General features: G+C 44.1%; 1 protein-coding gene across 2 annotated transcripts in view; it reads right to left on the bottom strand.

Moving 5' to 3' along the window:
- RASA3 (RAS p21 protein activator 3) overlaps positions 1-20716 on the bottom strand; it is a 284524-nt gene that overhangs the window by 19944 nt on the left and 243864 nt on the right. For both annotated transcript variants that reach the window (XM_054010897.1, XM_054010887.1), the window contains exons 8-14: positions 15375-15454; positions 5612-5716; positions 4883-5039; positions 3896-4044; positions 2331-2445; positions 1399-1473; positions 644-767 (exon numbers count right to left, since the gene is read on the bottom strand). In XM_054010897.1, coding sequence (XP_053866872.1) covers positions 644-767; positions 1399-1473; positions 2331-2445; positions 3896-4044; positions 4883-5039; positions 5612-5716; positions 15375-15454 — 805 coding nt within the window. The remainder of the gene's footprint in view (positions 1-643; positions 768-1398; positions 1474-2330; positions 2446-3895; positions 4045-4882; positions 5040-5611; positions 5717-15374; positions 15455-20716) is intronic.

The raw sequence follows: 20716 nt of genomic DNA, 5'->3' as shown, positions 1-20716 counted from the left end.
TGGAATTCTGTTCTGAGATTTTCTATTCTCAAAGTGACTATAAAATGGCATCATCTTACTCAACTGATCTGCTCCTTGTGTGTCTGAAGAGTCAGATCTGCTTATTTTAGTGACAAAAAATTGATTGTTGTTGGTTGATTGGGGCTTTTTTAAATTGCTTTTTACTTTGGCAGAGTCAATGCAGCTAAGAAGTGAAACAGATTCTACTACTTCTTGTGTATCTGCAACAAATTTTACTGAGTTCTACTCAGTTATAGCTATGCTAACCCACTGAAGGCAATGGCCTTGCATAGGTGTCAATAATTTATAATTTGGCTTTTATTACAGGCTAATGCATGGGTCGAAAAAAAATGAGATTTGATAATGAGTTTGCAGACTAGCAATCAGAAATCATTGATATATAAATTTGAACCCCCTCAATGCCATTACTCTGAAAGTGACATGATAGAAGAGTAGAACAAATTTTACGGAAGAGCTGAGGTAAACACAGTATAGATATACACTTCATAAATAGCTTCTAATCTGAAATATACTTTTAACCTCTACACCTTAACTCTAATAATGTAAATTCGTAGATGATAAAAATTATATACTTCAAAATGATTTAACATACAAGAAATTAAAAAGACATACAGCAACTCACCTTGAAAACGTTTGGCAGCTGACTCTCTCAGTGAAAAGAAAATGTCGCACATCACTGTAGGACAGCTCACCCCAGATTTTGTAATGACAGTAAAAATGCGGTCAACATACTGCCTGAGATTTTCCTGAAACATTTAGCAACATGTTAAATTTATTTTTGTTTCGTTTGGTTTTAAATGCACCATTTCTCTTCAATGGAAAACAAGGCTACTACACTTTCTCTAATGGCATCTACAGTAGATTATTTTTGCAATAAATTATAAGATATAAAAAAGCCACAGTTCCAGATTCAATGGATACTCTACTCTTTGGCGAGGTGTATTTCTAAGCACAAAGCTGAAAGCACAGTGTCTTTTTCTACCAAAAAAAAAAAAAAAAAGATAAAATAAAAAAATGTAGACCTCATTCCAAAAAGAGCATTATTTCTTCTACAATACAATTGGCTAAGGAGTCCTCATTTCTATTATACTTGATATTTATGTAGTCGATTGAAAACAAATCCTATTCTTCCTTGCCTATTTTACATTTAATAGACAACATCACATTTCAGTACTATGCTATACAACTAAACATGAAGCTGATGTTAAAAAAAAAAAATCACACACATTTCTACGAGGTTAAGAAGGCTTCCAGGGGCTACTAACATATGAAAGCTTAATTTACAACACCAAATGAGGTTCAAGGACCTCAGTAAGGGAGACAAAATACTCAATATAATTAGAGATTTTGTTTTCAATTTCAAATCTGATTGCCTACCCTGTTATTTTCCAGGTTTTCACCATCTTTTAACTTCACAGGATCAATTTCACAAGATTTGTGGAGCTGGCAGATCTAGAAAGAACATGATGAAGAATTAGTACACTGGTGTATCTTCAGGTGGAAGAAGTCTTAATATAAAGGATTTAGGCTGCTAGCTTTCTTGGGTAAAGTATTTTGTCTTCTAACAAGACATCACTTGTCAGCTCGTCAAGATTTTGAATTTTTCCAAAATGTTACATTCTATTTTTTGGCAATATCCTGCACCTAAAAGGATGACATTTCCACCAGGTCCTCCCAAACAAGGTCATAATTTAAGAAAACATTTCTTGTTCCAAAGAGATAGTACTTAAAACTATTTTTAGGAAAAATAGTATTTCCTGATGAGACATCATAGTAAGTGTTTAGGTACGATAGTGCTGAATCACTTAAAGGAAATCTGTGGTCTGAAATTGTTGCTCAATTATGGTTCTGGGAAAAAAATAAAAAAGAAGAGCCATACTGGACTAGAGAGATAATAGAGCATCACCACATTGCCAGCTGTCAGATATGCAGTTATCTAGGAATAATCATATTCATTTAAAGTGACAGGATGAAATGTGTTATTTATGACCGATGTTTTCTGCTGTGCACAGTTTATTTTCTTAGGCTTTTATTTTGTTTTTAACCATTTTCCAGAACCTAAATGACCTATTTTAAAAGACAAGAGGCTTATTTTAGACCCAGTTCACATGGAAACTTTTTATTTTTCTTTAATGAAAGTCCACTGTTCATGAACTGGTGACTCAATGGGTAATGAGAACCACACGGGTTTTCATTTAAATATAAGCTCAACATTAGTCCTGCAAAGCAATCTTAAGGGGCAAAACATCAACAATGTCTGATCCTAAAAGGCCCGTTAGATTGAAATTGTGTTCTGAATCTGCTCTTACCTCATCTATAATTGGCTTTAGTGTAACCTGAAGATAATGCATCCCTGCCAGTTTCATGGTCTCATCAATGCACTTGGAAGTTAATGAATTTCCTCTGAAAATGGTGTTGGGGTCTCTGGAAGGGAACAATTTTCTATAATTTAGTCTTTTGTAATAAATCACTAACATGTGGAAATAAAAGCAGCAACTGAACGATGAAAAGCTGTTTTTGAATGCACACACCAATATTCCCCTTGATCCTTGCCTAAGGGCTGCCATGAAATGCATTGTATAAGGTTTAGTGCATTTCTAGCTTATCATAGAAAAACAACAGTCATCAACATAAGGTTGTTAGAGGGTTTGAGAATTTGTGGGGGTTCTTCATAATTTTTATTACAGTAGTGCACAGGAGTTCCACTACACTGAGCACTGCACAAACACATGCTGAGACATAGACCCTGCCGCAAGGAGCTTACAACCTAATGGAAAAACCGTGAAAAATGTCTGTGCTTTCATGCACTACTGCCCAGCAAGAACTTGGGAGGCAGCCATTTCAGTCTCATGACTATATTGGGCACTGGATTCCATCTGCTAACTACTCTAACAAAAGGCATATTTGGGGTGATTAATAAGATTGTATGACCTAAGTGACCTTTTGTGGCTGAACTACAGTACCATGCTTGATGGAATACTGTATGTTATGCACTATGTAGGCCCCAATCCTGCAAACAGAACCGTGCGAGTGGACTCTTGAGCCTACACAGCCCCACACTTGCTTCAGTGGGGAGCCACCTGCACAATTCTCTTTGCAGGACTGGGGACATAAAAAGCTGCAGATGAGTGACCGTAGCATTTGTTAACCTTATATTCGCATGATTACAGCCTCTAGGTTTGTGAATGACCTCCAGAAATGTGCGTTTTACATATTTTCAAATCAATCTTACTGAGAAACATGCCACTTTATTATATCAGACTTCCTAGGCCTGGCATAGTATTGCTCTCTTTAGTCAATATTAATCTAGATAGAGTTATTTGTATCTATTATTGGAATGACATTCTCACTCACTCTCTCCCTATGTGGCTTTCTCACATCTCTCCTGCTTTTCATCACCCACGGATATGCTGTTTTTAATGATGATATACAGTTGGCCAGCAAGAGTTAAATCATGTATGAAGGAAACCCACAAAGGCCATTCCCAAACCGGAGTACAACTTGCAGGGACCTTTTGCTCAACTGTTTTTTTCAATATTGGTATACTGACCCTCTAAAAGGAAGCATGCACACAGAAACTGAAATAGTCTTTAAAAATAAATAAATAGACCAGTTAACAAGTGTATGCACGCATACTGGTTCTTAATTTTGCAAACAGCCATTAGCGTATACATCAGATTTGCAATCTGTTGTTCACTGGGTTTTTTGCACCCGCGAGTTAAAGTATACAAATAATTTCAGGAATCACAGTAGAGGAACTAAATAATAATAATGATTACTTTTTAAAAAAGCCATTGCAATTCCATAAATTGAGCATGACGTTATAGCAACATCTGAAATTTTATTTAAAAATTAGTGGTTCCTTGGTACTTACTGAGTTCTCTTCACTTCAGCATTTGCAATTGCACTGATGAAAGGCACAATTTTGCCATAGTGTAAAAAAAGTCTAACCAGAGGTATGGCTGCTTCCTGTTTTTCTCTGCAAACTTCACCCAACACATGTGCAGCAGATGCTGAAACAGGCTGAACAACAGAGAGAAGCAAAAACTTTGAGACGTGTATCTAAAGTAATCACCACTTATTAACACTAGTTTCTTTTTCTTCGCACAGTACCACACATACTATCTTGCTGTGCCCCATCACCTGTGAGATGGCTGGGTCTCAATTTCCACTTTGTCTGCCAATTATAAGTTTTGATCACAAGAGGGCAGCAATTTAAAAACCATGACAATGCAGTGTCTGTTTTCCCATTGTTAATATCTGGTTTCAATGAATATCGCAGCTGCTTGCGAAATACTGGACATAAAAACCTGTACTTTTTGCTGTATTTTTTAAGCCACTATCAAAGAAGTTAAATACAGTTCTCTTTAGGGAAACAAATGGTCTAGTACAACAACTAAAAGCATTTTGGATGCTTTGATCTCAAACATAGTCCATCCCATTTCACAGTTTAGGATTAGTATGCACAAAAAAACAAAAAACATTTTTTCTACATAAATGCAGGTAAATCATTTCTTTACCAGCAGAAGAAAGCCAACTGATCAAACCCAACAAGTTTATTTTGCATACAAATGTAGGATTAGACAGTTGAGGAGTACATGTGGGTTCTCATAACCACTGTTGTAGGTGGGTGTGTCTGTACTTACCATCAGTGCGTGCAGATACAGATCTTTTCTGCACGGACAAAAACAAGCACAAGGGATATACAGCTTCATAAAAGTCTCAAGTACAAAAAAAAAAAAGGATCAGCTGAGATCTCTGGCAACTTCAGTTCTATAACCTCACTTGTAAAATGACAAATATTTATGGGGGCTTTGAGGATAAGTAGCAGGTAAACAACAAGCAGCAGCAAATAAATTACCTCAACATCTGCAGATTTTAACAGGAGGTCTCTAAGTGGGCTGTAATAGTCTGAGGAAAAAACATGGTCCTCAGTGTAAACCACATTTAACCTTAAGGAACCAAGGTCATCTGGCTTCAATGACTTGTTGCCATTATCTCTGGGCTGCAGGAAATACCTGGCAGGCAAAAAAATAGTTGGTCTTGAAACAGAAAAAAAGCTCTTAAGCTAAACATGAACATATATAATATGTAGGTACACACACAACACTCGTAAACGTATTGACTTTCTGATGTTCTGAATTAGGTTTCCAAAGCTGCGCACCAGTTCCTTTTGCATCAGCTTTACTAGGGAAAGTTCTGATCATAAAGTGTTGTGTACTTAAGATAATATAAAATCCCATACAGTAATAAAAGTATGGCATTCCTGCAGAATTGCAGTGCATAACATCAAAGTTAAATGTATTAGAACTCCCACCTAATTTGCACGCACATAAAAAAAAAAGCCAAATTTTTCAACAACTATGCCATCAAAACAATGCTTCACATATTTCAATATCTTTGTTTTGATAGTTTGGTAACTGAAGATTTTGGCTTAGGTTTTTTGTGTGGGAAACTAGATGGAAGTTAAATGCATTTAAACTTTGTTACCCAACAGTAGTTACTGTTATGGTTTTATAATAAAAATATATGTACAGTACTAAAAACAATACCTTTTCTTTTATGACAAAGAAAAATAAATAGCAAGTACCATGCTTCATAAGAGCTGGATTGTCGGAGACATTTTAAAGGAAGTCTTAGCTCTCCTAGAAACTCATCTCCAAACTTCAAGTTGCTGGCATTCCAAAGGTCTACTCTGTAATACAACAAAACCAAAACTCAAAAGAAACTCATATTGAAAATATAAGAAAAAAACAAAAGAGCCATTTTTCTCTTTTTTTAATTTCATTTTTCATCCATTATGTATGAGTCAAAAAAGTATGTTCCAAAACATACTGTATTGGTTTCCAAGGAGTCAAAGAGGAGCTTACACTGTTGGAATCTGCTAATTCATAACTGTACAAGTCAGTGGACAGAAACCTAGAATACCCTTTCCTCATCCGTTTTGTTCACAAGAATTTACACTTTTAAAAGCAGCTGAAATGTTTCCAATTCACAGGTGCAGATCCACTGCTGGGATGTCAAAACACACAGTTCTGGGATAAAGCACTATAATTAAAACTGCTTACTTTTCTGTTCCCAAGCCACACTATTTCCAATTTTGGTTTTTCTAACTCAGATACTGTAACCCCTTTATTTTTGGCCAGTTACTCACACAGGATGTGCCAGGGAGTCTGGCCTAAACAAAAAAGGATCAATTCAAAACACCAATGATACCCCCCATTTGGATACAGTAATTCTCCTGTTAAACACAGGGGCTCAGCATTACAGTGTTCATCCCAGATACCCAAACACCTCACTATAAATCACTCGCTAGCTATCTGTCAGTAGTTACCATGCATTTGTTGTTTTAGGGTTTAACTTATTGGTTCCCTGTCATGGTTTTCAAGTTTAACCCTTCTGCTGGTAGTTTACGGACAGATATTTACTCTCTATGACATTGGCTCTCAACCTTTCCAGACTACTGTATCCCTTTCAAGAGACTGATTTGTCTTGTTTACTCCCAAGTTTCACTCACTTAAAAACTTACAAAATTAGACATAAAAATACAAAAGTGTCACAGCATGCTATTACTGACAAATTGCTTACTTTTTCATTTTTACCATATAATTATAAAATAAATCAATTGGAATATAAATATTGTACTTAAATTTCAGTGTATACTATACAGAGCAGTATAAACAAATCATTGCCTATGAAATTTTAGTTTGTACGGACTTTGCTAGTGCTTTTTACATAGCCTGTTGTAAAACTAGGCAAATATCAAGATGAGTTGATATACCCCCGGCAAGATCTCTGAGTACCCCCACGGGTACATGTACCCCTGGTTGAGAACGACTGCTCTATATTTACCACTTCAGTGACAATACACTGCTATTTCAACAAAATGAGAAGATGATCATCCTATATATGTGTGCATACAGTAATCTTGGTGCTGTTGGAAAGCATCCCAGTCATTGCTATGAGTGTTTACTAGCACAAAGCAACCATTGGCCTGTGGGGGTGATGTTCTAGTCAAAGAGGGAGAGACTGTGTATTGCAGCGATTCCCAAACTTGAAACCACGCCTTCCTTCAGGAAAATGAACCCTATCATACTCCCTGCTGTCCCACTCTGTATAGTCAAAGGGTTATACCACTTCCATGCCCACTTCCCTCATCCTTGGGAAATTCCGGTATAAATCTCTATTCTATTTTCTCTCTTTTCATACATATGCTGCGAAAGGGTTAACGATATTGAAATTTAGAGTATAACTACTGGCATTTGAGCTAGCAGCAAGTGAGATGAATGAGACAGTATTGCTCCAGGTTCTCTACAAACTCAGGCAGCTGTCTCTGCACAAGTTACGTCACACTTTAAAGGTTTCCTTTGCAACAGAGACTTACTTTTTATTTTTAAAATGGAAGCTGATATGCTGAAGAAAAACAGTTTTGCTGGGGGTGTGGAAGAGGAGAGAGAGTGCCTCTTGCTTTGGGAAACACTGGTATAAGGTAGAGCCCTGCATGGGACTGGAATCCCACAGGCCTCACTGATATAATAGTGGAAGCGGGATTAAAAATAGTCCGACACAGAGATATAGGGGAAGAACAGTAAGACTTGTACTATAAATATATGGAAAAAACAGGTTTTAAAATAAATAAGGAACCAGAGAGTTTTAAACGTCCATTGCATGTTCCACAGACATAGAAATTATCATACTGGATATACAATACAACATCTAGCCTGGTATTCTATCTTCAACAGGAACCAGTACCACATGATAAAGCAGGTGGTGTAAAGTCACCCATTATGAACAATTTTGCAATGACATGCCCTTGTGGAAGGTTTCTTCCTAGTTCCACACAGTAGGTGGTTGGCATGCCTTGAAGCCTGGGGCTTGATAATCCTTATAAAAGTTTATTCTAACTAGTGTAACAGAAGTTGATATCATAAATCTCTAATGCATTTTTAATCCTCTCAATAATATCTTGTGGCACTAAGTTGCATGGGTTACTTGTATCAACTTGTTCCATCTCATCTCAATTTAGATTCAAATTTTTTGGGCAGGCACTGGCTTGTACTGTGAGTCGGCCCGAGCTAGTTGAAATTTTCTGAAAAATGTTTGGGGGGGGGAGGGGGAGGGAAAAAAGTTTTCAACTCTGGTTGTTTTTTTGTTTTGTTTTTTGCCCTCTCTCACCCTGGCACAATAGGACTCTGATCTGGCAGGAGCCTGAGCACTGCTGCTGCACTAACACTAATAGAGCAATACAGATTGTCAAAACCAAGTTAAGGAAGGGATGGACGAATCACTATTTACACATGGCCAAACCTTGATTTAACAAGCCATTTATTGGAAATGACGTGTCCTCTGGTTCCGGATATAACTGGATTCTGAGAAGATGCCCACCATAAATGCAACTTCCTAATATGACACATGCAAAAACACAAACTTTCAAGAGAGGAAAACTGGCACCAAATACATTTGTTATGGATTATAATTCAGTGCAGTTTTGCTTCAGACTTTAGGGAAAGGAAGGGAGGAGGTGGCTAGAAGCACAATTCAGGTTCCATTTGCTACATTCTAGACAAGGCCTTGTATTTATTGCAAGCAAAGTTTTTAAATTTTGTATATTTGTGTACCTAGAGTATGAAAGATGTAGTAAGGAAGTGAATTAGTAAATCACCACCACCACCGCCCCCGTTTCCAAAGCCTAGTTCTGCTGTTTAAAAAAGTAAAATACGGAAGGTACAATTTTAGAAGTGGTCAATCTGTTATCAAGTATGACTACAATAACCAATCTGAGGGCCCCACAGCTAAGAAAATGTTCCTCTATTCACAGGAAGAAAAAAAGAAAAGAAAAACTGCATGTTAAAGGAACATCTGGTACTAATGTAATGATATACCCTGGCCTGCCACTTCCTACAACCACTGAAAATGAGAACTTTTGTTGTTAGAAAAAAATGTACAGGGGACTTAATCCCATGTATAGTCCATGGAAGTAAAAATGTTCAGAGAAGAAATGGCTGTAGATTAATGTAAGATACATGATTGGGGTGAGGTCGGGGACAGAGATGGAAATAAATACCCTCGGTCCTATAAGGGGGGGAAACTCTCAATGAACAGTTTGCCCAACCAGAACTAACCCTTTATCTGCTCTCTTAGGGTATGTCTACACTACGAAATTAGTTCGAATTTATAGAAGCCGGTTTTATTGAAATCGGTTGTATACAGCCGATTGTGTATGTCCACACAATAAAATGCTCTAGGTGCTCTAGTCGGCAGACCGCGTCCACAGTACGAGGCTAGCGTCGACTTCCAGAGAATTGCACTATGGGTAGCTATCCCACAGCTATCCCACAGTTCCCGCAGTCTCCGCCGCCCCTTGGAATTCTGGGTTGAGATCCCAATGCCCGGATGATGCAAAACAGTGTCGCGGGCGGTTCTGGGTACATGTCGTCAGGCCCCTCCCTCCCCCGTCACAGCAACGGCAGACAATAGATTCGCGCCTTTTTACCTGGGTTACCTGGGTTACCTGTGCAGACAACATGGAGCCCGCTCAGCACAGCTGAGCTCACCGTCACCATATGTCCTCTTGGTGCCGGCAGACGTGGGACTGCATTGCTACACAGCAGCAGCTGCTAACTGCCTTTTGGCGGTAGACGGTGCAGTAGACTGGTAGCCTTCATCGGCGATCTGGGTGCTGGCAGCCGTGGGGCTTGCCTTTTGGCAGTAAATGGTGTATTATGACTGTTAGCCGGCCTATTACAAGTCGGGTCATCGCACATTAGCAGAGTCTTCCCTGAGCAGCAGCTCGTGCAATAGGCCTGAAGACCATCGTCATACACCGCCCCGTATTTGCTGCCAAGCACCCAGAAAGATGCCGAGGGCTATCAGTCACACTGCACCGTCGTCTTAAGATGTAAAAAATAGATTTTCTCTGTATTCATTTGCTTCCCCCTCCCTCCGTCAAATCAACGGCCTGCTAAACCCAGGGTTTTCAGTTTAATCTTTGGGGGGGACCAGTCTGTGACAGTTGTTTGTGTCTCTCCCTGATGCACAGCCACCGTTCTTTATTTTAATTCCCTGTGCCTGTACGCCATGTCGTCACTCGGCCCCCCTCCCTCCTTCCCCTAGGCCGTCAGATACTACGTTTGCGCCACAGCTCGAGCCGAGAAGCGGTTCGCGCCTTTTCTTTGAATTCTGGGTTGAGATCCCAATGCCCGGATGATGCAAAACAGTGTCGCGGGCGGTTCTGGGTACATGTCGTCAGGCCCCTCCCTCCCCCGTCACAGCAACGGCAGACAATAGATTCGCGCCTTTTTACCTGGGTTACCTGGGTTACCTGTGCAGACAACATGGAGCCCGCTCAGCACAGCTGAGCTCACCGTCACCATATGTCCTCTGGGTGCCGGCAGACGTGGGACTGCATTGCTACACAGCAGCAGCTGCTAACTGCCTTTTGGCGGTAGACGGTGTAGCATGAGTGATAGCCGTGGGGCTGGCAGCCGTAGGGCTGCATTGCACCAGCCCCTTCCAGGCGATGGTATATTATGACTGGTACCCGTCGTCATCGTACTGGAGTGGCTGTCAATCATGGCCACCTGGGCAGACATGCTACTGTCTCGATGATGACGGTTACCAGTCATAATATACTATTTTCTGCCAATTGCCCAATATTGTCTGCTAAGCACCCAGAAGAGGCCGAGGGCGATGCTGGGTGCTGGCGGACGTGGGGCTGCATTGCTACACAGCAGCAGCCCCTTGCCTTTTGGCAGATGATGGTATATTATGATTGGTACCCATCATCATCGTACTGGTATGGCTGTCACTCATGCTGCAGCGTCGGCTGCCACCTTAAGATGTAAAAAATAGATTTGTTCTGTGTTCATTTGCTTCCCCTTCCTCCGTGAAATCAACGGCCTGCTAAGCCCAGGGTTTCCAGTTTAATCTTTGGGGGGACCATTCTGTGTGACAGTTGTTTGTGTTTCTCCCTGTTCCTGTACCTGTACGCCATGTCGTCACTCGGCCCTCCCTCCCTCCCGCCCTCCCGCCCTCCTTCTCCTGGTCCATCAGATACTACTTTCGCGCCTTTTTTCTGACCAGGCGCCATAGCTAGCACTGGGATCATGGAGCCCGCTCAGATCACCGCGGCAATTATGAGCACTATGAACACCACGCGCATTGTCCTGGAGTATATGCAGAGCCAGAACATGCCAAGGCGAAACCCGGACCAGGCGAGGAGGCGATTGCAGCATGGCGACGAGAGTGATGAGGAAATTGACATGGCCATAGACCTCTCACAAGGCACAGGCCCCAGCAATGTGGAAATCATGGTGTCACTGGGGCAGGTTGATACCGTGGAACGCCGATTCTGGGCCCGGGAAACAAGCACAGACTGGTGGGATCGCATCGTGCTGCAGGTATGGGACGATTCCCAGTGGCTGCGAAACTTTCGCATGCGTAAGGCCACTTTCATGGAACTTTGTGACTTGCTTTCCCCTGCCCTGAAGCGCCAGAATACCAAGATGAGAGCAGCCCTCACAGTTGAGAAGCGAGTGGCGATAGCCCTGTGGAAGCTTGCAACGCCAGACAGCTACCGGTCAGTCGGGAATCAATTTGGAGTGGGCAAATCTACGGTGGGGGCTGCTGTGATCCAATTTGCCAGGGCAATGAAAGACCTAGTGATAGCAAGGGTAGTGACTCTGGGCAACGTGCAGTCAATAGTGGATGGTTTTGCTGAAATGGGATTCCCAAACTGTGGCGGGGCCATAGACGGAACCCATATCCCTATCTTGTCACCGGAGCACCAAGCCACCGACTACGTAAACCGCAAGGGGTACTTTTCAATGCTGCTGCAAGCCCTGGTGGATCACAAGGGACGTTTCACCAACATCAACGTGGGATGGCCGGGAAAGGTACATGATGCTCGCGTCTTCAGGAACTCTGCTCTGTTTCGAAAGCTGGAGGAAGGGACTTTCTTCCCGGACCAGAAAGTGACCGTTGGGGATGTTGAAATGCCTATCGTGATCCTTGGGGACCCAGCCTACCCCTTAATGCCATGGCTCATGAAGCCGTACACAGGCAGCCTGGACAGGAGTCAGGACCTGTTCAACTACAGGCTGAGCAAGTGCCGAATGGTGGTGGAATGTGCATTTGGACGTTTAAAAGCGCGCTGGCGCAGCTTACTGACTCGCTCAGACCTCAGCGAAAAGAATATCCCTATTGTTATTGCTGCTTGCTGTGCGCTCCACAATATCTGTGAGAGTAAGGGGGAGACCTTTATGGCGGGGTGGGAGGTTGAGGCAACTCGCCTGGCCGCTGATTACGCGCAGCCAGACACCAGGGCGGTTAGAGGAGCACAGCAGGGCGCGGTGCGCATCAGAGAAGCTTTGAAAACGAGTTTTGTGACTGGCCAGGCTACTGTGTGAAACTTCTGTTTGTTTCTCCTTGATGAACCCTGCAACCCCCCCCCCCGACCCGGTTCACTCTACTTCCCTGTAAACCAACCACCCCACCCCACCCTCCCCTCCCTCTTGCAGAGGCAATAAAGTCATTGTTTTTTCACATTCATGCATTCTTTATTAGTTCCTTACAGAGGTAGGGGGATAATTGCCAAGGTAGCCTGGGATGGGTGGGGGAGGAGGGATGGAAAAGGACACACTGCATTTTAAAACTTTAACTCTTATTGAAGGCCAGCCTTCTGATGCTTTGGCGATCATCTGGGGTGGAGTGACTGGGTGGACGGAGGCCCCCCCACCGTGTTCTTGGGCGTCTGGGTGAGGAGGCTATGGAACTTGGGGAGGAGGGCTGTTGGTTACACAGGGGCTGTAGCGGCGGTCTCTGCTCCTGCTGCCTTTCCTGCAACTCAACCATACGCTCGAGCATATCACTTTGATGCTCCAGCAGACGGAGCATTGCCTCTTGCCGTCTGTCTGCAAGCTGACGCCACCTATCGTCTTCAGCCCGCCACTTGCTCTGTTCTTCCCACGATTCAGCCCGCCACCTCTCCTCTCGTTCATATTGGGCTTTTCTCATCTCCGTCATTGACTGCCTCCACGCATTCTGCTGTGCTCTATCAGCCTGGGCGGACATCTGCAGCTCCGTGAACATCTCGTCCCTCGTCTTACGTTTTCTCTTTCTAATGTTCACGAGCCTCTGGGAAGGAGAAACATTTGCAGCTGGTGGAGGAGAAGGGAGAGGTGGTTAAAAAAGACACATTTTAGGGAACAATGGGTACACTCTTTCATTACAAGGTCGCATATTTCGGCTTGCAGGCAGCCATCGTAGGCCACAGTGTTTTGGCTTTTTTAACCTTCTTAACATGCGGGAAAGGTTGCAAACAGCAGCGCATTTCCCATATCAAGGATGAATTGGGTTGTCCATTTAAAATGGGGTTTCAATGTAAAAGGAGGGGGCTGCGGTTTCCCGGTTAACATGCGGCACAAACACAAGTAAACCACCCCCCCACACACACACACACGATTCTCTGGGATGATCACTTCACCCCTCCCCCCCACCGCGTGGTTAACAGCGGGGAACATTTCTGGTCAGAAGAGCAGGAACGGGCGCCTCTGAATGTCCCCCTTAATAAAATCACCCCATTTCAACCAGGAGAGCTTTCTGGAGATGTCCCTGGAGGATTTCCGCTCCATCCCCATACACGTTAACAGACTTGCTTGCTTTTTTTTTGTAATGTTTACAAATATTTACAAAGTTACACTCACCAGAGGTCTCCTGTGTGCCCTGAGGGTCTTGGGTGAGTTCGGGGGTTACTGGTTCCAGGTCCAGGGTCACAAACATATCCTGGCTGTTGGGGAAACCGGTTTCTCCGCTTCCTTGCTGCTGTGAGCTACCTACAGTACCTCCATCGTCATCTTCCTCGTTCCCCGAACCGTCTTCCCTGTGTGTTTCTCCAGTGAGAGAGTCATAGCACACGGTTGGGGTAGTGGTGGCTGCACCCCCTAGGATCGCATGCAGCTCCGCGTAGTAGCGGCAAGTTTGCGGCTCTGCCCCGGACCTTCCGTTTGCTTCTCTGGCTTTGTGGTAGGCTTGCCTTAGCTCCTTAATTTTCACGCGGCACTGCTGTGTGTCCCTGTTATGGCCTCGGTCCTTCATGGCCTTGGAGATCTTTTCTAATACTTTTCCATTTCTTTTACTGCTACGGAGTTCAGCTATCACTGCTTCATCTCCCCATATGGCGAGCAGATCTCGTACCTCCCGTTCGGTCCATGCTGGAGCTCTTTTGCGATCCTGGGAGGACTCCATGACGGTTACCTGTGCTGATGAGCTCTGCGTGGTCACCTGTGCTCTCCACGCTGGGCAAACAGGAAATGAAATTCAAACCTTCGCGGGTCTTTTCCTGTCTACCTGGTCAGTGCATCTGAGTTGAGAGCGCTGTCCAGAGCGGTCACAATGAAGCACTGTGGGATAGCTCCCGGAGGCCAATAACATCGAATTCCGTCCACACTACCCCAATTCCGACCCGCAAAGGCCGGTTTTATCGCTAATCCCCTCGTCGGAGGTGGTGTAAAGAAACCGGTTTAAAGGGCCCTTTAATTCGAAAGAAAGGGCCTCGTTGTGTGGACGTGTCCAGGCTTAATTCGGTTTAACGCTGCTAAAGTCGACCTAAACCCGTAGTGTAGACCAGGCCTTATTTATTAAAGTATTTAATCTTTTCCAAACTGTTTCATAAACTTTGCCAACAAAGTATTTCTTCCTCCTCACCAGACTTAAGAACTGTCTTGCACTGGTCTTAGGAACAATGAAGTCTTTTCAGACAGCCATATACACATTATTAAAGCAGCCACACATTAGTAAAGGACTAAACTTAATTACAATCGCGAACTGATAGATCTAGAGCAGTAGTCCCCAAACTTTTGAGGGTCACACTCTCCCTTACTCCTGTCTGCCCTATCCCATGAGCCGGGGTTGGGAGCTGGGCTGCAGCTTGAGTGGGGAGGGGTCGGGGTGGATGCAGACAAGGGTAAGGGGGCCGAAGCTGGGGCCAAAACTGGGGGTCGGTCTGGGGCCGAGGGGTGTTGTGGGGCCGGGAGTGGAGCAGCGTTGAGGCTGGGGATGGGGCCAGGTGTGGGGCAGGGAGAAAGCTGGGGGTGAGACCGGAGCAGAGCTGGTGGCTGGGAGGGACTGGATGGCGCTCCCTCTCCATCTGGGCTGGCCCAGACCCCACCGCACCCCTTCAGACAATCCTCCACACCCTCTTAGGGGGGCGCATCCCACACTTTGACCATCTCTGATCTAGAGTCTTAATTGAGGGGTACTGGGGAAAAGGGTATTAGACCCAAACTGAATTTAATGGAAAATTGTATAATGGAAGAAAAACATAAAAAAATTCCACAGTAACAAAAACATATTACCTAATCTCCATTTTGTCCACCTCGTCGGCATCTTCAATATCAAAATGGAATTTTTTGTTGTAGCTGCAAGGTCTGGTTACCTGGTGTGAAAAAGAAATAAATAAAAAAGATAAAAATAGTTAAAATGGAGTTCTCACTATGCTTTCACCACATATTGATTAGCAATATTGTAGACACTCTATCAGTTGTAGTTTAGGCTTCGATTCTGCCAATCTTTATGCACATGAATAATTCTGTTGACCTCAGTGGTACTACTCATTAGGCAGAAGTGTTTTCAGGCTAACCAAGAGTAATTACACCATACTCCAAACTCTCCTTAGTATAGAGCAGATAAGAATATCAGGGTTTTTCACATCAGTGTTTAAAGGTTAAACAGACATAGAAAATCATGCAAGAGGTGTTGTCAACATCTCAAGTCTAGCTCAGGGGTCGGCAACCTTTCAGAGTCTTCATTTATTCACTCTAATTTAAGGTTTCGCGTGCCAGTAATACATTTTAACGTTTTTAGAAGGTCTCTTTCTATAAGTCTATAATATATAACTAAACTATTGTTGTATGTAAAGTAAATAAGGTTTTAAAAATGTTTAAGAAGCTTCATTTAAAATTAAATTAAAATACAGATCCCCCCAGACTGCTGGCCAGGACCTGGGCAGTGTGAGTGCCACTGAAAATCAGCTCGCGTGCCGCCTTCGGCATTCGTGTCATAGGTTGCCTACCCCGGTCTAGCTGAAAAAAAGAAGAAACATAACAAACAATCTGGTTTTAAATATAGACTCCTTACAATGATTTCCTGTTGCACTTCGAAAAGAAAAACAATTGAAGTAATCCAACACTTAAACATTGACACACACAAACCCCTTTAATACAGGAGCACTTAAAATTAGCAAAGGAAAGTGCTGTCTATTCAGGTATCTTTGAAAGTCAGCTAAATGTGCCCACTAAGGTGACCAGATCACAACAGTAAAATATTGGGACACATTGGGGTGCCATCAGCCCCACCCACAGTCCACCCCTGCTCCTCCCAGACTCTGCCCCAGGTCCTGCTCCCTCCCCCTGCTCAGTCCCCCCCCGCCCCCGCCACTGTGCCCTTCCTCATCCCCCAGACCACTGCTGGCTTGCTGAGTCCCCCACCCACCGCTTGCCTCCTCACCCCCCCACGCCCGCCTGCTGCTGGCTCGCTGCTCCCCTCTGCCCGGTGGGTGCTTGCCCACCCCTCCGCCTCTTCCCACCCCTGCACCGCCCTTGCCCCGTCCCCATTCCACCCCCTTCCTCCAAGTCCCTGTCCCTGCCCTGCCTCTTCTCCTCCTCATCCCCTGAGCATGCCACATCCCCACTCTTCCCCCTCCCTCCCGGAAAGTCCTAAGCGCCACCAAACAGCTGTTAGGCAGCAGGGGGGTGGAAGCGTTGGGAGGGAGGGGGGACACAGCGCGCTGGGGGGGGAGGGGAAGGAGGCGAGGAGGGGGGAGTTTGGCTGCCGGTGGGTGCAGAGCCTCCCTCCCACTCGCTTCCTTACCTGAATATCGGGACAAATGGGGTCCCGATCATACTTCGATCGGGATGAGGGACAAAGGGTTAAATATCGGGACAGTCCCAATTTTATCCGGACATCTGGCCACCCTAGTGCCCACTCAAGCATGCAGAACAGCTAATTTTTCAAGAGATGTGGAGCTGGGGTCCTATGTATCATAATAGAGGGATAAGCACTAAAATTTCTTAGCACCACAGTGCAGCTTCTCTTCCCTCCACCCATATTTGCAGCATCAGAAAGCAAAAAGCAAAGCATAGGCAATAAACTGACTGCATTTGAAAAGCACAGGAGGAAACAAAGTTTGTAAATGGGATATCTAAAAATCTGTTTTTGTTAACACAACAGAAGAAATAAAGACTTTGAGGTTTCCATTTTTGACCAATGTAGGACAGAAACTCACCCCACCCAGAAGCAAAAGGTACCCCACCCAGAAGTAACCGCAGCACGAACTGATCAAAGGAAAGGAAAGTACTGTATACTGAATGTGCAACCAAGAGCTGGCTCAGCAACTCATCTTCATGGTAGGTTTAAAATGTTCCTGTCGAGTAATACTTGCCATCCACAAAAAGTAGCTTTTATTATAAGCTTAACTTCTTATTTTTCTTTTGTATGTCAGTAGGTACATACAGGGTAAGTAAAGATTTAACTGAACAAAAAGAGAACCAGAAAATAGTCTTCAGCACATGAAGTCAAACAAATAGTATTTCTTTTTGCCATTTTAAAGGTAATTCATGAAAGCTAAATGTAACTAGCAGCACTGGAGACCACAGCCCTCATTACATAATTGACACAATTGCACCTGGGAGCCACAGAGCACTGTAATTTAATACCCCACATCATTTCAGCAGCTCAGCACAAATTTCTCCACACTCCCCACCCTGCAAACCTCCTCAACAGTGACTTTAAGGGCTTGTCTACACTTGAAATGCTACAGCTGTGCTGCTGAAACACTTCAGTGTAGACACTACCTATGCCTACGGGAGGGATTCTCCCATTGACGTAGGTAATCCATCTTCCTGAGAGGCGGTAGCTAGGTCAACCTAGCGTGGTCTACACAGGGATGTATAGGTCATCTTAATGATGCTGCTCAGGGGTGTGGATATTTCACACCCTCCTCAGCAATGCGGTTAAGCTGATTTAATTTTTTAGTGTAGGCCAGCCCTAAGACGTGATCATGTCCCCAGGCCCACGACCAAAAACATTTTTACAAAATGTTTTCTGCTACCACTGTTTATAAGTAGCACATGTGTTGGGATAGTCTGCCATTGTGGGCAGTAATGTCTAGTGGTTAGCCCAATCCACCACCAGGTATGGCCTTTTAAGGCTTCGGAAGGGTCCCATAGATAGATGTAGAGACCTAAGGGTCCTGGGAATGAACGGTGCTTGGGGAAGGAATCTTTAAGGGCCTGAAACCTTGCAGAGAAGGTGGGACAAGGCTCCCCTCTCACCCAACCCCCTGGGACTGAGTTGGGAGAAGGGGAGCAGCATAAAGGCGGTCTCCTCCTACCTAGCAGACAGGCACTGGCAGGAGAAGGCTGGCCTGGTGAGCCCCTTAGAGAGGAAAGCTAACTGGGAAGGGAGTTCACCTGAAGGGAACTAATGAAAGCTTTGCAGCTAATTTAAGTCTAGGGCCCTACCAAATCCACAATTGCAACACTGTGAAGTTTCAGATTTAAATATCTGAAATCATGAAATTAACCATTTTTAAAATCCTATGACCGTGAAATTGACCAGCATGAACTGTGAATTGGATAGGGCCCTACTTAAGTCACAACCCCTGCTCCAGGAAAAGGGATGGGGAAGGAACTCCTGCCCGAGGGAGGGAAAGACGGCCTAGTCCAGGCAAGAGAAGAGTTACTCATAATGGCCCAGCCGCTATGAGTAACTGGGAGCAGCATTGAGGGGAAACCGTTGGGGCTGCAAAAGAAGCAGCAATGAGGAACCACAGATTCCCAGATGGGACAGCAGAATCCAGAGACCGGGGAAAAGATGTTGACAAGTTGGGCAAAAGATAGGAGCAGCCCAGGGAAAATGACGGACAGACTGAAGAACCAGACCTTTGCCTCCTAAACAGGGTTCCTGGGCTGGAACGCAGAGAAGAGTGTGGGCCTGGGTTTCCCTACCACTCCCCAGACCAAGAGGGCAGGCACAGCATCAGAAGGAGAAGAGTACAAGCATTATGGACGGAGACAGAGGTTGAAGACCAGGCTCAAAAGCCACTAGACTTTGGGATTTCCTATAACCAGACTTGTCTGTTAACCCCAGAAGAGGCATGAACTGAGCAGGGACTTGGCCAGAGGGCGAGGCTATGTAAAATGACAGACTGTTGTGACACCAGAATGACTAACGGGGTCACTAAACTGAAAAAATCCTGCAACACCTGGACCTGGGGAGATGCTCTGGAGGTGACAGGCATGGCAAGAGGGCACAGCTATGCTAAAATGGTTTTTAATAACTGACACTTGGCTGATCATGAGACTTTCCACCAAAAAATTATAGCATTAGTTCTATTCTAAGCCTATGGAACAACGTCGTTAGTGTACACTTACTGAAACCATTGGCTGAAGCTGTATGAACAGGTCTAAAATTAGTCTGTATGACTGCTTACTGTTCAGTTTCACTCACACACACACACACACACACCTGTATTCTTAAAGGGCAGTTGTGTGGGCTGCATTAATTCAGAGGATGGAATTAGGAGTCTGGGATTCCCAGACCAGAGGGAGGAGGGGGCTAAACTGGCTTTTAACTACCTTTGTGCCCTCCTAATTCTCAGATACTCTGATACCAGAGGCTACCTAAATAATGGCAGCTAGTCACCAGCTTCCCAGAAATCTCCACAGCACATAGTCTACCCTCTCCAGTTTCCAATAGGACCCTTCCTGCCTCTGGTACACCCCCTTATGCCAGGGTTTGCGAAGGGGTTCTTAGAAGACAGCCTGAAGTTGTCTTCCTCAGTTTCTGCACCGGGGAATTCCCGCCTAGTCATATCCGGGACTTTTAGACCCCTTTATGCTGCTCTGGACCCTTTACTCAGCATCTAGCCTCTACAAACTGAGTAAAGGGATATTTACACTGAGCTGCCACTCACACAAATCATTACACACGAGTATTTAATCTTTTCACATTGATGACTGACTGCACTCCACTTAGGCTGGGACTGTGCAATGGATATCTTAAAAAATTATTTTGGGGAGAAAAGTATTCACTCCTTGACATTTACATATTTTCCTCCTTCTTGAGTCAGTGGGGATCAACACATTATTGGGTGACAGCAGCAATTCCAGTGAAGCCAGCCTGGTGTGCCAAACTATGGGACAGATTGTCTGCTGCTGTAATTTGCTGCCTCTCTACTGAATTCAATGTACTATGCCAATTTACACCAGTGTGGATCTGACCCTACGATGTCTCCACTGGAGTGCAATTTCCAAGTCATGGAATTGGCTCCTCATTCTGGAAAGTGGAAGCCAGTGTAAAACAGCCTTCCTGTTAAGAACGGGCAGCACTATGGACAAGGGAAAAAAAAGAATCAAGAAGACATCATAAATAATGTAGTATGGACTCAGCTATTCTGGTTGGATCCTAGCTGTCCACTTGAACTTTTGGAGGAACTTGAGATTCCATCACTAAAAGCACTTGTATTATCCAACACTGAATACTTGCCCTTGTCTGCAGTTAGCGGGTTCTCACAACAAAATTTTCAGTGGCCTTAGAGTGCAGCCACCAACTCTTGCTGGTGGCTGCTCTGACAATTTTTCCTAAAATACTTAATTAACTTTAGGAAAAACAAACAAATATGCACATATCCATGTCC

This window comes from Malaclemys terrapin, chromosome 1, assembly GCF_027887155.1.
Source record: "Malaclemys terrapin pileata isolate rMalTer1 chromosome 1, rMalTer1.hap1, whole genome shotgun sequence".
Classification (NCBI taxonomy): domain Eukaryota; kingdom Metazoa; phylum Chordata; order Testudines; family Emydidae; genus Malaclemys; species Malaclemys terrapin.
Note: the sequence above shows the minus strand (reverse complement) of the source record. Positions and strands in the feature narration are given on the sequence as shown.